Source organism: Ranitomeya imitator, chromosome 4 (genome assembly GCF_032444005.1).
Source record: "Ranitomeya imitator isolate aRanImi1 chromosome 4, aRanImi1.pri, whole genome shotgun sequence".
Taxonomy (NCBI): Eukaryota; Metazoa; Chordata; class Amphibia; order Anura; family Dendrobatidae; genus Ranitomeya; species Ranitomeya imitator.
The window spans coordinates 477,133,165-477,151,964 of NC_091285.1; the positions used below are offsets into that span (position 1 = coordinate 477,133,165).

At 43.2% G+C, this 18,800-nt stretch overlaps 1 protein-coding gene across 1 annotated transcript in view; it reads left to right on the top strand.

The window, feature by feature from the left end:
* The window catches only part of ADAM10 (ADAM metallopeptidase domain 10), a 230,493-nt gene that overhangs the window by 186,157 nt on the left and 25,536 nt on the right, over positions 1–18,800 (top strand). The window contains exons 7-9 of the mRNA XM_069765914.1: positions 5,309–5,401; positions 9,982–10,165; positions 13,198–13,361. Of these exons, the coding sequence (XP_069622015.1) occupies positions 5,309–5,401; positions 9,982–10,165; positions 13,198–13,361 (441 nt within the window). The remainder of the gene's footprint in view (positions 1–5,308; positions 5,402–9,981; positions 10,166–13,197; positions 13,362–18,800) is intronic.

Here is an 18,800-nt window from a genome sequence, read left to right on the forward strand (position 1 = left end):
CTGATTTTCCTTCCAGATCTGTTGTTGTTGCTACCTTAGGCTTTCTCTCAGCATCTCATCTTTTGGTGCCATTTTTCTGATGTATTCCTGGATACTCCTTGTTTCATCTGTGATGGCGGTTTAGATGCTTATCAAGCCTCACCCACTCTCATTTTTGTTAGTATACAATCTTTGGGTGTTAACGTTAGGGTGGAGACCTCCATGCATTGTGAGGAGCTTTCGTGTCTTCACATCTGCAGCTTCCATCTCTTCTTTGGGCCATCACAGTATGCCAACAGGGTATCTCATAATTGGCCGGACATATGTATTGATGGCGTGGATTTTATTCTTCCTATTGAGCTGGCTCTTCAGGACCTGTCTTACCCTTTGATTGCATTTGGATGTTGATGCTTTCCATGTCTCATCATGGTTACCATATTCCTGTGGGATGCTATGTGCACTGCTGGTAATTCCACTCCATCAGTCTTGACTACCTTGCCTCTCTTTATTACCAACCGGCCGTACTTCTCCATTCCAAAGGACATCCCGATGTCTTCATTGTAGATCCTGGTCATGTGGATCCATGAATTAATGTCTCGTTCGATTTTCCTCATAAAGCTTGATGTCATCTATGTAGAGGAGGTGGCTGATGGTGTGTCCACTCTTGAGCTTGTATCCATTGCCAGACTCTGTAATTATCTGACTGTGGGGTTCAAGCTTAGGCAGAACAGCAATGGGGACAGTGCATCATCTTGGTATATGCCGCATTTGATGGTCACTTGTGCTAGCTGTCTTGAGTTGACTTCCGATGTTGGTCTCCATAGCCTCATTGAGTTTCTGAGGAAGGTTCTTCATTTCCTGTTGACGTTGTAGAGAGCCAAGCATTCACAGATCCATGTGTGTGGCCTCGAGTCATAGGCTTTCCTGTAGTCAATCCAGGCTGTGCTGAGCTTGGTCTATCTGGATCTTGAATCTTGAGCGACTGCTCTATCTACTAGGAGCTGGTGCTTAGGTGTTGGTCCCAATGCCTTTCTGAGCTGAATTCATGTACTGGTTCATATGGTTCCGTAGCTTGGTGGCTATGATGCCTGACAGGAGTTTCCATGTTGTTGTAAGGCAGCTTATTGGGCAGTAGTTGGATGGATGTCTTCTTTTCCAAGGGGGTGCATACTTCTGCTCTTGCTGGATGTATAGCCTAGCATTTCCATGATTACTGGGCAGTAACATAGATCAGTTTATTAGTTTGAGTTATGGGGGTGCATCTTCTAGCATACTGTCTGGTGGTGGTACTTTGCTGAGCTTTGGCAGTCCATCTCTGGTATTGATGGTGTTTAGTTTATCGAAGATCTTCTGTTTCAGATCAGCTGCAGTGCTCTCTAGTTGCAGGATTGGTTCAGGATTTTCAGGGGGTATATATATATATATAGTTTCTTTTATTCCTTCCCCTGCAACTGGTGGAGGTGTTATGTCCTAAACTCATTCCCCCAATAATAATGGTGAGAAGAGTCTTTTGTCCCATTCTGAAAACTGAGCTGCAGACGATAGGACGTCAATCTATTAGGACTGCTCTAGTAGCCAGTATGTGACAACTGGATTCATTCAGATTTTTTTCTTTTTACATACAGTAGATAAAAGGTATCCGCTCAGGAAAACATTTTGCCCTGCGATATTAGTGTACATTTAGTATAGTTGTGTTATTTGTCCATCGGGTACAGTTATCAAAATGGTATTATTGCAGAACATTGTGGTAATGAGACGGTATTGGGAATTTTCATTATGTGTATCTGCATGTGGCAACATAGCAATAAAAAGCAAATTGGAGTTTTGTAAAAATTAAGCAGATAAAATGCTATCTGGAGACATATGAACCTCATATTCTACATGTCTATGGTGTAGTGTGTGTTTTTCCTTTATATAATATACCGTGAACAATGATCTGGGAAGATTGATTTGTCTAATATATGTATCTGGATAAGTAGTGATTTGATTCGGGTTCATTTTTGCATAATACGGAGTTTCTTTATTGTTTGCATGTGTTGTGAATATTCTCCATATCTGACGGAGGTATGCGTCGAGAGCTTTTTCTGCCGTGTATGCCAATCCGAGGCCATTAATGGGAGTCTGTCAGTGGGTTTTTGCTACTTCATCTGAGAGCTGCCTGATGCTGGCAAAGAGACCCTGAATCCAGTGATATATAACTTAGCAGCAATTGCGACAGTCAGTTTATTTAGAAGCTACATGTAGCAGAGCTGAATAAGCTAATCCTGCCCAGACCACCGCTTTTTGTGTTCATAGTATATTGATGGTGAGCTGCTTATCACAGGAGGGGCAGAGTTGGACTAGCAAGCTCCTGCCAGCTAGTCTAAATAATGATAATGTCCTAGTGATAAAACCTTCACTGTAAGTAAACGCACACAGCTTGATAAGTGCCACAAAGTTGAATTCAGTGTTTTAACCCCTATATCCTGCTGTCCTCAGATTGCATATCAAAACCTGATTCCCTTTCATGTGCAGGATTTTTTTTGGTATAATGTAAATTAGAAACGACTTTGCTGACTGAAGAGAAAACCCAAGGTTAATAAAAGCTGCTTTTCTCCTTGTGCTGTGTATAAAGTTTCATTGACTGGCGCCTTTATCTGGAGTATCTTATCTCCTAGAATTAGACAGTTGCCAGGCTTCACTGGCGAATCCGACACCTTGTTCCCATCCTTTGTATCCTCCTTACCCTAGATAGGATATTTCTTTTAACCTCTTTTTAATCTTCCTTTTCTTCTTGTCTTGCGCTCCCCTGATCCGACTCTCCACAAGTGCAGAAAGTTGTAATGTCTCCGACTGTTTGGTCGCTGGAGAGCTGTCACACAGACCGCTCTCCAGCGACCAACAATGCCGGTAACCAGGGTAAACATCGGGTACTTAAGCGCAGCACCGCGCTTAGTAACCCGATGTTTACCCTGGTTACCATCCTAAAAGTAAAAAAAAACAAACACTACATACTTACCTACAGCCGTCTGTCCTCCAGCGCTGCGCTCTGCACTCCTCCTGCACTGGCTGTGAGCACAGCGGCCGGAAAGCAGAGCGGTGACGTCACCGCTCTGCTTTCCGGCTGACCGACGCTCACAGCCAGAGCAGGAGGAGTGCAGAGCACAGCGCTGGAGGACAGACGGCTGTAGGTAAGTATGTAGTGTTTGTTTTTTTTTACTTTTAGGATGGTAACCAGGGTAAACATCGGGTTACTAAGCGCGGCCCTGTGCTTAGTTACCCGATGTTTACCCTGGTTACCAGTGAAGACATCGCTGAATCGGCGTCACACACGCCGATTCAGCGATGTCTGCGGGGAGTCCAGCGACCAAATAAAGTTCTGGACTTTCTTCCCTGACCAGCGACAGCACAGCAGGGGCCTGATCGCTGCTGCCTGTCACACTGGACGATATCGCTAGCGAGGACGCTGCAACGTCACGGATCGCTAGCGATATCGTCTAGTGTGACGGTACCTTTAGTGTGTCTGCAGCCTGGGTCTCCGGAGATATCATTACCATAATGGCTCAGTCCAGTGCTTCGCTCCTCACTGGTAATTTGTATTGGAAAGTGTGAATTTCTGTTTTGTCCTTTTTCCTTTCTTCGCTCTGTGTGTTGAATTCATCATGTCTCCTTCCAGCCATACAATGGAAATGGAAAAAGTCTCAGGAACATTTCGGATTGGAAGTCCTTAGGGTGAAAGTCTCATAAAATAATACTGTTATGCTTCATCCTAACACTTAACGCTAAATTCAAAGTGGCAGCCGTAAAGCGAGGATGGATCTTGTAAAGGAACGTAGAACATTAAGTCCTTTTCAGCATCATGGATCCTCCTTTTAAGTATTGCCTGAACCGACTCCGCGCTTTACCATGGATTTAGAGGGGGCAATTTATATGCGGGACAAATATCCTTTTAAACCCTGAACGGTTTCAGTGATACTTAACTATGTTATAGTCTTTCCTTGGGAAAGATCAGGCTTCTGCCAAATAATGTTTTCAAAGCCTAGGTCTTTCTGAAGATACATTGTGTGTATTCGTGGCATTCCAAAAGAGACTGCAACAGTCAGAATAATTCAGAAGGGCCAAACCAGAACATTCCCCCAATGATATTTCGGAGCCATTGACTAATGTGAAAACTCCAGAATTCCTAACATTTGTTGCGAGAGATCGTAACTCAGTCTATAGACTACTGCAGGATATGCATAGTACTGTAGATACCCACTGACCCCACAGTTAGTGGGAAATATTCCTATTTATTTTTCTCAAAGGCACACTGAATCTAAAAATAAGAGGAAATATACGGTAGTTGTATTCATCCTTGTGCGCAGCATGTTCTTATTGATCGTGAACTGGTCTGTCTAAAGGTACCATTACACTAAACGATTTACCAATGATCACGACCAGCGATACGACCTGGCCGTGGTCACTGGAGAGCTGTCACACAGCTGTACTGTTTTTCTTTTTTTTTACATTTACAATGGTAACCAGGGTAAATATCGGGTACTAAGCGCGGCCCTGCGCTTAGTAACCTGATGTTTACCCTGGTTACCAGTGAACACATCGCTGGATCGGCGTCACGCACGCCGATTCAGCGATGACAGCGGGTGATCAGCGACCAAAAAAAAAGGTCCTGATCATTCCCAGCGACCAACGATCTCCCAGCAGGGGCCTGATCATTGGTCGCTGTCACGCATAACGATTTCGTTAACGATATCGTTGCTACGTCACATAAGCAACGATATCGTTAAAGAAATCGTTGTGACGGTACCTTTACACTGCAGAGGACTAAGAGTTTCGGTAATTTCCTCTTGATTAGGACCATCTTTGGCAGACGACTGCAGAACATCAGACCAAAAGTCTCCTTACGCCATTTTGGCATTCTTTTCTACCTTAGACGCCCTGTTTGGTGCCTCTCACCTTGCCAAGTCAGATCTCCTGCTTTACACTGAGGAAGGGGAAACACCCCGAAACATGTCTGCAAATAGTTTCTGGAGTGGCTACTTATACAAAGTCATGTACATGGCTCAGCTTCAAAATAAGATCAAAGCTAAGAAGTAGAATAAAGCAGAAAACCTACCCACAAATTGTCCCTTAACGTTCCATGTAGATGTCTGTGTTAATTAGAAATTCTATTTCTTTCTTTTTTCTCTCCAAAGGCTGCAAGATGTGACTCTCTCCCAATCTAATCTTTGCTATACGTGTTTGTAAATATTTCAACTCTACGAGCTTTACCGTCGTTTTTCCTTCCTAAGCAGCTATGCTTTTGCCATTTAATTGTGTAAAATGAATACAATATTTGTTTCCCATTTTGCAGATATCCAGCCATGTGAAAGCAATTGATACAATTTATCAATCAACAGATTTCATGGGGATTCGAAACATTAGCTTCATGGTGAAGCGTATTCGGGTGAGTATTTCCCCCTTTCATGTACGGTACTTTACACCACTGGTTTCACTGATATTTTCATACCGGTGGAATCTTTTAGGCGTGTTGTCCACAATTTTGTGTATGAACATTTGCTCATGTTTGTCTTCACCCACCAGACTTGTGTTTTGCACTAGACTAATCGGAGCAGCCATAAAGAAGTGGCAGATGCCTTCAGGTGTCTGTGTCCTCCACCTCCCAAGAGATACAAATCCAGGATCTCTGCGGTCCATTAGGTGCATGTCCGCTCGGCATCTTCCAGACACTGAGCTTTTGATATAGGAAGACTCGCATTCTTTGTCATCCTTTGTGTCATTTTTGTAATCGAAACCACCAGAAGATTTTATCGGTCGCTTCTTTTAGTCGCGTCATAGCTTTCACAGCCTGAAGCTGTTAAAGGAAGCTGAAAAAGAATGAACACATAGCAACGTCTTTTTGATATTTCAGTGCATCTATTCATTCTTAACATTTATTGAGCAATTTTTCAGGTGGGTTCCTGGTGGGCAAAATCCATAATAAAAAGATGTGTGCACATACCCCAGAGTATACCCACATATTGCCTTTAAATCAATGTTTGATCTTTAAGTTTCTTGCATTGGAAAATTATTAGTGCTGAAAGCCATGAGCATTAACCCAAGCAAGTGAATTTTTGAGTTGTGTAAGACCGTGTGACTGATTATCACTCTTATGAGAGCTAGCGAAGATCTTCTTCGTTCCAAACTGAGCGTGGCTCTATCACAAGGTTCAAAATGTGAAGTGTATACATTTTTAATTATATAGATGGTATGCCTGATGAGACTGGTGTACTTTCTTTGAAACCGTACCATAGAATCTACTACATAATTGTCTAAGGGTCACTTCCGTCTTTCTGTCTGTCCTTCTGTCTGTCTGTCACGGATATTCATTGGTCGTGGCCTCTGTCATGGAAATCCAAGTCGCTGATTGGTCGCGGCAAAACAGCCACGACCAATCAGCGATGGGCACAGTCCGGCAGGAAAATGGCCACTCCTTACTCCCCGCAGTCAGTGCCCGGCGCCTGCATACTCCCCACCCCCAGTCACCGCTCACACAGGGTTAATGCCGGCGGTAATGGACCGCGTTATGCCACGGGTAACGCACTCCGTAACCGCCGCTATTAACCCTGTGTGTCCCCAACTTTTTACTATTCATGATGCCTATGCGGCATCAATAGTAAAAAGATCTAATGTTAAAAATAATAATAATTAAAAAAAACCTGCTATTCTCACCCTCCGTCGTCCGACGATGCGCTCGCGCCTGCCGCCATTTCGCAATGCATCCTGGGAACTGAAGATGGCGGCAGCCGAGCGCGTATCGCCGGAGCTTCGCTGGATCTCAGGGTGTGAGTATATAACTATTTTTTATTTTAATTTTTTTTTTAACAGGGATATGGTGCCCACACTGCTGTATACTACGTGGGCTGTGTTAGATACTGCGTGGCTGCTATATACTACATAGGCAGTGTTATATACTGAGTGGGCTGTGCTATATATTACGTGGCCACTGTTATATACTGCATGGGCTGTGCTATATACTACGTGGCTGCTATATACTGCGTGGGCAGTGTTATATACTGCGTGGGCAGTGTTATATACTGCGTGGGCAGTGTTATATACTATGTGGGCTGTGCTATATATTCCCTAGCAACCAGGCAACCCCCAAATGTACTCAGCCTGGCTAGTAACTGTAAATCATTCAGCTGCCGGAATGAAAACTAAATCTCCGAGCAGTCATAAATACTCGGAGGTCACCCGAGCATGCTCTGGAAAACCGAGAAACGAGTATAATAGCTCATCACTATTACTCACCCATTCAAGTTTACGAGCCCATGAAAAAGTCGAACCACACTCAGATAACATCTGAGTGCAGTCGAATTTTCACGGACTGACATAATAAAGAAGATGGAGATGCTTTTTTTTTTCTGATCACACTCTGATTAGCATAATCGGATATGTGACACTAGCCTTAAAGTGTTTTATGAGTCCAGCCAGAGCTGTTCATTTTATTATCTGGGAAAACGCTTAGAGGAAGGATCATGCATCCATTTTGCATTGAATTTTAAAGTAAATACACCTGCGTTACAGATTTAAAGGAAATCGGTCAGCAGATTTTGCCGCTATAAGATGCGGCCACTACCTTTCAGGGATGATATACAGCATTCTATAATGCTGTAGGTAAGCCCCCGATCCAACCTGCAATGAAGAAAAATAAGTTACGGTATATTATACTCACCCGGGGGGCTTTCTGGTCTGATGGGTGTCGCAGGTCTGGCGCCTCCCATCTTCTGGCGATGCCGCCCTCCTGTTGCTTCATCGCTCCCGGGCATCACGCTCCTGCACACTCGTACTTATCTGTCCTGTTGAGGGCAGAGTTAAGTACTGCAGTGCACAGGTGCCGGGTCTCTATGACCTTTCCCATCGCCTGCTGTAGATAAGCCCTGAAAGGCAGTGGCTGCATCTTATAGCGGCAAAATCTGCTGACAGGTTCCCTTTAAGACATTCTATTTAATAATGTATGAAGTTTGTATTGTAAAATTTAGTGATGGATCTGTTGCCACTTCTGCACATTTGACAATAAAGGTATAATTCACAAACACATGGTCCAGTGTCATTCACCACATGTTACTGTCGCTGAAGCTTGAGTCTGTGCTGCTTCGTATCACGTGATCAGCAAATAGCATAAGGCTATATTCACACTTTGCGGATTTTGCTGCGGATCCGCAGCGGATTTGACCGCTGCGGATGCGCAGCAGTTTCCCATGAGTTTACATTTCAATGTAAACCTATGGGAAACAAAAAACGCTGTGCACATGCTGCAGAAAAATCCGCGCGGAAACGCTGCGGATTACATTCCGCAGCATGTCACTTCTTTTCTGCGGATTTTCAGCTGCTCCAATAGAAAACTGCAATTGAAAATCCGCAGAAGAAAACGCAGTAAAAACCGCGATAAATCCGCAGTAAAAACCGCGATGGGTTTTCACTGCGGATTTTGCAATTCCGCTGCGGAAAAATCCGCAGTGGAATCTGCAAAGTGTGCACATAGCCTAAGAGATTTGTTGAGTATTGGAAGTAATGGTAAACTGACAGAACAGAGAACTAGTCTGGACTGGTGCATAACCAAAAACAACTTGCATAGCAAATAGATCAATGGCTGCACTCAAATGTACTAAGGGAATGTGTGATACATGAAATGTGAATAGCATAATGGCTTGTGAAATCTATAAAAAAACACGAGATGCTTAGTACAAGATTTGGCCAAAAAATGTGAGCCCATCCACCAACGTCAAGGTAATCTCATGGATCGGATGGGTCCCTGACTGCTTAGTGTGAACACTTACCTCTGGCTAATAACATGGTAAAGCCTGCATTTATAGGAAGGTTGGAACAAATGTGTTTGGATGTAATTAAAATCACAGCACGGTGAAGGGCTTGGCGTCAGAAAAAATATCTCGTGTTTTTTCATAGATTTCACAAGCCATTATGCTATTCACATTTCATGTATCACACATTCCCTTGCTTTAGTACATTTGAGTGCAGCCATTTATCTATTTGCTATGTAAGTTGTTTTTGGTTATGCACCAGTCCAGACTAGCTCTCTGTTCAGTCAGTTTACCTATATTTACTATGTACTATTTTTTCTGACTTGAACACCCCGCCCTTCACCATGCTGTGATTTTAATTACATCTAAGCACAGTTGGTTCCGACCTTCCTATAAATGTAGGCTTTACCATGTTATTAGCCAGAGGTAAGTGTTCACACTAAGCAGTCAGGGACCCATCCGATCCATGAGATTACCTTGACGTTTGGTGGATGGGCTCACATTTTTTGGCCAAATTTTGTGCTAAGCATCTCATGTGTTTTTTCATAGATTTCACAAGCCATTATGCTATTCACATTTCATGTATCGCACATTCCCTTGCTTTGGTACAATTGAGTGCAGCCATTGATCTATTTGATGAGCATTGGGCCAGACCTGACTGGCATTAAAAAGAACCAGTAGGGTGTATTTTTTTTTTTTTTAATAAACTTGCCCATTTTTGAATGTACAATTTGACCTTGAAGCAGGAAAATGAAATTATATTACAGACAAGCCCCCCTGCTTGGTGCTGGAATAGTCAGGACAATAATTGGTGTCGCACCTGTATATAAGTCCGCTGTTCCTCATGTCTCTTTTATGACATTCACCCCCCCTTGGGATCACAATAAACAGGCTGCATAATTCCAGCAGGAGCGCTGCTTACAACCATGACTGTTTATTGAAGCTCCACCTAGATGACTCGCTGCAGAGCGGAGTGCCATGATGAGCTCTAGCTTCATGTTATTCCTGCTGCCTTTCATTTAATGCACACATTTTGACACCATTCTGGCAACAGTTAAATAGGGAAAGCTCTGATGGTTCCCTTTAATTTTGAGAAGAGCTTTCATTCGTCATAATTATTCAGTCCAATTCCTCATTTATCGTTCACGTTTTTTTTTTTTTTTTCTTAACTTGTAAATTGGCGGCAGAATATTCAGTAATTGTAATTGTGGTTTTTTTCTTGCAGATCAACACTACAACTGATGAAAGAGATCCCTCCAATCCTTTCCGATTTCCAAATATTGGAGTTGAGAAGTTCTTGGAGCTGAACTCTGAGCAGAACCATGACGATTATTGCCTGGCCTATGTGTTCACAGACAGAGATTTTGATGATGGTGTCCTAGGGCTGGCATGGGTTGGAGCCCCATCAGGTACTCTATACATTTTCTCAGTTTTTGCTTATGAATAAATGAAGCTGAGATGAATAGTTGACTATTTCTTATTGTGTTCTTCCTCTGTGTTAAAGGGGCGCTCCCTGTGATCATGAGATCTGATTTCACTGCTGCCTTGTGTCCTGTTCTGCCAAGGGCTATAGTGACCAATATGTCTTTGCATAAGGCAGAATCTTCCTCCTTATGTTTCTGTGCCTTATCCCGGCATCTAGCGCGAGACCAAAGCTGGATTATACCCTTATTTTAAAGAAGAAAAAAGACATAAGTGACTTTGAGGCAAAAGGAATATGTGGATTTTCATGCAAACGTATGCACTGCTACTTCTCAACACAAAAAATCCATAGCAGAATGGAGAATCCTAAAACCTCAGATGTGCCGTTTATTTCCCCGTTGTTGCTTCTTAGAGTTTTTACATGTTTTGTGCTACATGCCATCAATAACTTTTTTTTCCATAAAAATCTATCCAAAACATGCCACACTTAAAGGTGTCCACTGCATTAAAACCCTATTCTAAATGCCAAGGATAAAAAAAATGACTACTAGCCTGTAGCTCATCCATCTCTGCAATGTGTCCAACACCGGTCTCTTGTGCGCTTCTTCCAGTGCGTAAAGGGGAGGTCACTTGACCACTGAAGTAAATCAGCGTTGCTGTTTGGCTGCAGCGTTCACTTTCTGTTTATACTGGAAGAAGCAATGTGAAGGCTGCAGCCAATCATCAGCTGCTGATTGACTGCAGCAGTCATTTGATGATCTCAAGCCTTCCCAGGCTCGATTAGAATGCATTTTTTAAGTCGTGGACAACCTCTTTAAACATGTGACTTAGGTTGGAGGATGCTTGGGATTATATATCTGCCGGCGTTTGTGGTCATATTTCCTACATGAGCAGATCAATACATTTGGATTTTTCGAGCTGATGTGTCCATCATTTTATTACCATTCATACCCATTTTTGAATGAATAGCTAATTGGTTAGTGACAAGAAGAGCAATAGAAGACATCCTAGGGCCAAATGGTTCCTCCCATAGATATATTCGGACAGGTGTGGTCTCACAGCAGGGGCTGCTGTTCTCTGCAGCTACCCTGAGACATGGCCCCTGAACAATGCCACTTCTGTTTCCCGACTTCCCACTCGCAGCGCGCGCTGGTACAGTATGGTACAGGCATGTGACGGCTGCCGTCTAAGTGGCGTGCTTTATCCTCCTGAATTCTTATCCATGCTTTCTATTCACAAGCATTTGCAGTGGTTTGGAGCGGATCTCCAGCTATTTATTCAAAGGTTCTTGCAGAAATGTGCCTAAGGGCACGGCAGTAAAGTGCTGTATTGTTCGCGGTATACACTTCGTCCTCCATGCTTTGGAGATTTTATATATACAACGTAGCTGCTTTAAGTAAAATGAATGAAAACTGAAGGTGGACTATTGATATTTGCAGCTCTCGGGCTGCTTGATATTTGTAGCTCCTAATTTAATGTCGTTCGTGTCTTTTATGGCGAAAAAATGATGGTCTGTCGTCAGTACGCTGTAAGAGGAGGAAAGATACCTCACAATAATGCATTGCTTATATTGTCGATCGACACTCCTTTCACAGCTGATTGTGGAATATAACAGAACCTTTTGTCCAAATGATAAGAAAATGGTGCTGATCTGACTGCCAAACCTAGAGAGGAAGGAGAAGTATCTGCAGATGTGCGGCTTCTGTGACTGGGTGATAGAAATCTCAGTGGATATCTGGCTTATTTCATTCATAAATCACATGGATGTGTAAGTGCACCTCTAAAGGGGTCGTGCAGTATTTTGGGTGGAATCATGCATGATACCTGCCCAGGCTTGCCTTGTGAACGGTCTCCCCCAATATACAGCAGTCACTCTGTGCCTTACAAAATGACAGACATGTATGTTATCGGGGGCAGGTGTTGTTCCTGCCAAGGTACCTACATTGTCATTACTGTGATTTCATGGGCACAAGATGTTTGTTCATTCATGGTGGAGACATTCTTTCATCAAAGATAATCCGAACCCGGACGTTTTTGAGATGTCAATAATTGGCAACTGTTGCATTTTAATGGTTGCCCGAGAGGCCTTTCACTAATTCACCCCGTTGCTACCACTCATACCCCCGTTTCGGATAACCACAATTTGATAATGATCACCTTACGCCTAGGCACACACTCCATGCACGAGAAACGCGTATTTTCAGCAGCGATTTCTGCACCAAAACGCTACAGTTTACAGTACCAGCCAAATGAATGAGATTTCTGAAGTCTCGTGCATCCAATGCTTATTTTGTTCTTGCAGACTGTCAATTCTTTCAGTGGTCTTTACGCATTTTTCCAATTCAAATCAATAGGGGAAAAACTGATCAAAAACGAATGCAAAAAACGCATGTATTTTATGCATTGATTTTCCTGTCCAGAGAGGCGTTTTGGGTGCAGAACTTTCTGCCATGAATACTTACCGTGTACACACAGCCTTAGTCATTTATTACAAATCCTTGTCATGGAAGGCTGACTTTGGAATACAAGGAGAGGCCAGGTCCTCCATGGCAAGAGCCGCACTTTGACCTTGACATGCAAATATTGGAAAGGTTCCTCTTAGTGGGAAAAAAAATCCTACAGGGAATGTATTACACGGTTTTATCATTTTTATGGCTCGATTAGCGTAATTAAAGAATATGTTTCTGTACTGTTTTTAAGTGACTCTTTAGTTCTGCCACATGTTATGCATTTTTTATTTTAGCATTTTCCTCTGATCGGTTCTAATATGGTACAAGTATCATCTACTGCTCATTTACAACTTCAGATCTCACATTTGCATGTGAAATGTTATCGCAACTGGCATTTAACATAAAAATCAGATTTTAACTTGACTCCAATGGGCAACTTGCTTTAATAGGAGCATATTTAACAAAAATTAGGAATATGTTTAATTTATCTCTAGTACTTGCGCTGTTATATTACTGACGTTACTTTAGTGGTTGAAGTCTCTAGTAAATTACTAATGTTTTACTTTCAGGAAGCTCCGGTGGGATATGTGAAAAGAGTAAACTCTACTCGGATGGGAAGAAAAAATCCTTAAACACTGGAATCATTACTGTACAAAATTACGGTTCCCATGTTCCTCCCAAAGTCTCTCATATCACATTTGCACATGAAGTCGGACATAACTTTGGCTCTCCAGTAAGTCCGCAGTATTTTATTTTATTTTTTTAACCAAATTGGCACGTTAAAGCATTTTCCTTGGGCTTGGTGATTCCAAAATGGAATATTCTGTATTTTTTAATTGCTTTTCTCTACTGTAAGTTCATTTTTCTGGATTTTTATGTGCTCCATTCGACTCCACCATCATATTTCATTCATACTGCTGTATTGAAAGGTTATACTCCTGATTAGAGATGGGAAAACCCGAACAGTAAAGTTTGAGGTCTGGACCGAACACCTACTGTTCGGGCACGGACCTCGATCACTGACTTCACCAGTTAGTCCGTGTTACTATTCGGTTCAGCACCCCGAACATCGGGTGTTTCTCACACTGTCATGTGCATGTTTATCTCCTGTCACCGATGTCTGCTGCTGGGACTACTAGTCCCATTAGCCTAACCCTGTTGCCACTAATAACAGTAAGAGCAGGTGTCGGCTGATGGGAATATTCTTCAGCCTGCGCTCTAAATAAATATTTTTCATAACCAGCCAGGCAAAACTGACAGCCGTGGGCTGCAAATCTCAGCTGACAGTGTTGGCAAGGCTGGTTATCAAGAATAGAAGGGTCCCCTTATCGTTTTTTTTTTGCTTATTTAAATAAATCAACTTAAATAATGGCGCGAGATTCCCACGATTTTGGACAACCAGCCAAGCTAAAGCAGACCGCTGGGGGCTGGTTTTCTCAGGCTGGTAAGGGGCCATGTCTATTCATTCATATGCAAATGATTGGGGTCCGGGTTCGGGTACTGTTCTGGTACTTGAACCAAATTTTTTATTTTTTTTTTAACCCCTTCATGACCCAGCCTATTTTGACCTTAAAGACCTTGCCGTTTTTTGCAATTCTGACCAGTGTCCCTTTATGAGGTAATAACTCAGGAACGCTTCAACGGATCGTAGCGGTTCTGAGATTGTTTTTTCGTGACATATTGGGCTTCATGTTAGTGGTAAATTTAGGTCAATAAATTATGCGTTTAATTGTGATAAAAACGGAAATTTGGCGAAAATTTTGAAAATTTCGCAATTTTCACATTTTGAATTTTTATTCTGTTAAACCAGAGAGTTATGTGACACAAAATAGTTAATAAATAACATTTCCCACATGTATACTTTACATCAGCACAATTTTGGAAACAAAATTTTTTTTTGCTAGGAAGTTATAAGGGTTAAAATTTGACCAGCAATTTCTCATTTTTACAATGAAATTTACAAAACCATTTTTTTTAGGGACCACCTCACATTTGAAGTCAGTTTACGGGGTCTATATGGCTGAAAATACCCAAAAGCGACACCATTCTAAAAACTGCACCCCTCAAGGTGCACAAAACCACATTCAAGAAGTTTATTAACCCTTCAGGTGCTTCACAGCAGCAGAAGCAACATGGAAGGAAAAAATGAACATTTAACTTTTTAGTCACAAAAATTATCTTTTAGCAACAATTTCTTTGATTTCACAATGGTAAAAGGAGAAACTGAACCACGAAAGTTGTTGTCCAATTTGTCCTGAGTACGCTGATACCTCATATGTAGGGGTAAACCACTGTTTGGGCGCACGGCAGGGCTTGGAAGGGAAGGAGCGCCATTTGACTTTTTGAATGAAAAATTGGCTCCACTCTTTAGCGGACACCATGTCACGTTTGGAGAGCCCCCGTGTGCCTAAAGATTGGAGCTCCCCCACAAGTGACCCCATTTTGGAAACTAGACACCCCAAGGAACTTATCTAGATGCATAGTGAGCACTTTGAACGCCCAGGTGCTTCACAAATTGATCCGTAAAAATGAAAAAGTACTTTTTTTTCACAAAACAATTCTTTTAGCCTCATTATTTTCATTTTTACATGGGTAACAGGATAAAATGGATCCTAACATTTGTTGGGCAATTTCTCCTGAGTACACCGATACCTCACATGTGGGGGTAAACCACTGTTTGGGCACATGGTAAGGCTCGGAAGGGAAGGAGCGCCATTTGACTTTTTGAATGGAAAATTAGCTCCAATTGTTAGCGGACACCATGTCTCGTTTGGAGAGCCCCTGTGTGCCTAAACATTGGAGCTCCCCCACAAGTGACCCCATTTTGGAAACTAGACCCCCCAAGGAACTTATCTAGATGCCTAGTGAGCACTTTAAACCCTCAGGTGCTTCACAAATTGATCTGTAAAAATGAAAAAGTACTTTTTTTTTACAAAAAATTTCTTTTCGCCTCAATTTTTTCATTTTCACATGGGCAATAGGATAAAATGGATCCTAAAATTTGTTGGGCAATTTCTTCCGAGTACGCCGATACTTTATATGTGGGGGTAAACCACTGTTTGGGCACACGGCAGGGCTCGGAAGGGAAGGCGCGCCATTTGACTTTTTGAATGGAAAATTAGCTCCAATTGTTAGCGGACACCATGTCGCGTTTGGAGAGCCCCTGTGTGCCTAAACATTGGAGCTCCCCCACAAGTGACCCCATTTTGGACACTAGACCCCCCAAGGAACTTATCTAGATGCATATTGAGCACTTTAAACCCCCAGCTGCTTCACAGAAGTTTATAACGCAGAGCCAAGAAAATAAAAAATAACTTTTCTTTCCTCAAAAATGATTTTTTAGCCTGGAATTTCCTATTTTGCCAAGGGTATTAGGAGAAATTGGACCCCAAATGTTATTGTCCAGTTTGTCCTGAGTACGCTGATACCCCATATGTGGGGGTAAACCACTGTTTGGGCGCACGGCAGGGCTCGGAAGGGAAGGCACGCCATTTCGCTTTTTAAATGGAAAATTAGCTCCAATCATTAGCGGACACCATGTCACGTTTGGAGAGCCCTTGTGTGCCTAAACATTAGAGATCCCCCACAAGTGACCCCATTTTGGAAACTAGACCCCCAAAGGAACTAATCTAGATGTGTGGTGAGGACTTTGAACCCCCAAGTGCTTCACAGAAGTTTATAACGCAGAGCCATGAAAATAAAATAAAAAATTATTTTCTCAAAAATGATCTTTTAGCCTGCAATTTTTTATTTTCCCAAGGGTAACAGGAGAAATTTGACCCCAAAAGTTGTTGTCCAGTTTCTCCTGAGTACGCTGATACCCCATATGTGGGGGTAAACCACTGTTTGGGCACAGGTTGGGGCTCGGAAGTGAAGTAGTGACGTTTTGAAATGCAGACTTTGATGGAATGCTCTGCGGGCGTCACGTTGCGTTTGCAGAGCCCTTGATGTGGCTAAACAGTAGAAACCCCCCACAAGTGACCCCATTTTGGAAACTAGACCCCGAAAGGAACTTATCTAGATGTGTGGTGAGCACTTTGAACCCCCAAGTGCTTCACAGAAGTTTATAACGCAGAGCCGTGAAAATAATAAATATGTTTTCTTTCCTCAAAAATAATTATTTAGCCCAGAATTTTTTAATTTTCCCAAGGGTAACAGGAGAAATTTGACCCCAATATTTGTTGTCCAGTTTCTCCTGAGTACGGTGATACCCCATATGTGGGGGTAAACCACTGTTTGGGCACACGTTGGGGCTCGGAAGTGAAGTAGTGACGTTTTGAAATGCAGACTTTGATGGAATGCTCTGCGGGTGTCACGTTGCGTTTGCAGAGCCCCTGATGTGGCTAAACAGTAGAAACCCCCCACAAGTGACCCCATTTAGGAAACTAGACCCCGAAAGGAACTTATCTAGCTTCGTGGTGAGCACTTTGAACCCCCAAGTGCTTCACAGAAGTTTATAACGCAGAGCCGTGAAAATAATAAATACGTTTTCTTTCCTCAAAAATAATTATTTAGCCCAGAATTTTTTATTTTCCCAAGGGTTACAGGAGAAATTGGACCCAAAATATTTGTTGTCCAGTTTCTCCTGAGTACGCTGATACCCCATGTGTGGGGGTAAACCACTGTTTGGGCACACGTCGGGGCTCGGAAGTGAGGGAGCACCATTTGACTTTTTGAATACAAGATTGGCTGGAATCAATGGTGACGCCATGTTGCGTTTGGAGACCCCCTGATGTGCCTAAACAGTGGAAACCCCTCAATTCTACCTCCAACACTAACCCCAACACACCCCTAACCCTAATCCCAACTGTAGCCATAACCCTAATCACAACCCTAACCCCAACACACCCCTAACCACAACCCTAACCCCAACACACCCCTAACCCTAACCACAACCCTAATTCCAACCCTAACCCTAAGGCTATGTGCCCACGTTGCGGATTCGTGTGAGATTTTTCAGCATCATTTTTGAAAAATCCGCGGGTAAAAGGCACTGCTTTTTACCTGCGGATTTACTGTAGATTTCCAGTGTTTTTTGTGCGGATTTCACCTGTGGATTCCTATTGAGGAACAGGTGTAAAACGCCGCGGAATCCGCACAAAGAATTGACATGCTGCGGAAAATACAACGCAGCGTTTCCGCGTGGTATTTTCCGCACCATGGGCACAGCGGATTTGGTTTTCCATAGGTATACTTGGTACTGTAAACCTGATGGAACACTGCTGCGGATCCGCAGCCAAATCCGCACCGTGTGCACATAGCCTAATTCTAAAGGTATGTGCACACGCTGCGGAAAACGCTGCGGATCCGCAGCAGCTTCCCATGAGTTTACAGTTCAATGTAAACCTATGGAAAACAAAAATCGCTGTACACATGCTGCGGAAAAACTGCACGGAAACGCAGCGGTTTACATTCTGCAGCATGTCGCTTCTTTCTGCGGATTCTGCAGCGGTTTTACAACTGCTCCAATAGAAAATCGCAGTTGTAAATCCGCAGTGAAATGCGCAGAAAAACCGTGGTAAATCTGCCATAAATCCGCAGTGGTTTAGCACTGCGGATTTATCAAATCCGCAGCGGAAAAATCCGCAGAGGACCAGAATACGTGTGCACATACCGAAACCCTAACCCTACCCCTAACCCTACCCCTAACCCTACCCCTACCCCTAACCCTACCCCTAACCCTAACCCTAGCCCTAACCCTACCCCTACCCCTAACCCTACCCCTAACCCTAACCCTACCCCTAACCCTACCCCTACCCCTAACCCTACCCCTAACCCTAACCCTAATTCTTACCCCAATCTTAGTGGAAGAAAAAAAAAATCTTTATTTTATTATTGTCCCTACCTATGGGGGTGACAAAGGGGGGGGGTCATTCAGTATTTTTTTTATTTTGATCACTGCGATAGGTTTTATCGCAGTGATCAAAATGCACTTGAAACGAATCTGCCGCCCGGCAGATTCGGCGGGCGCACTGCGCATGCGCCCGCCATTTTGGAAGATGGCGGCGCCCAGGAAAGAAGACCACGGACCACGGGAGGCCCGGTAAGTATGAAGGGGTGGGGGGGGAGCACGGGGGGGTGGATCGGAGCATGGGGGGGTAAATCGGAGCACGGGGGGTGGATCGGAGCACGGGGGGGTGCATTGGAGCATCGGGGGGTGGATCGGACTGCA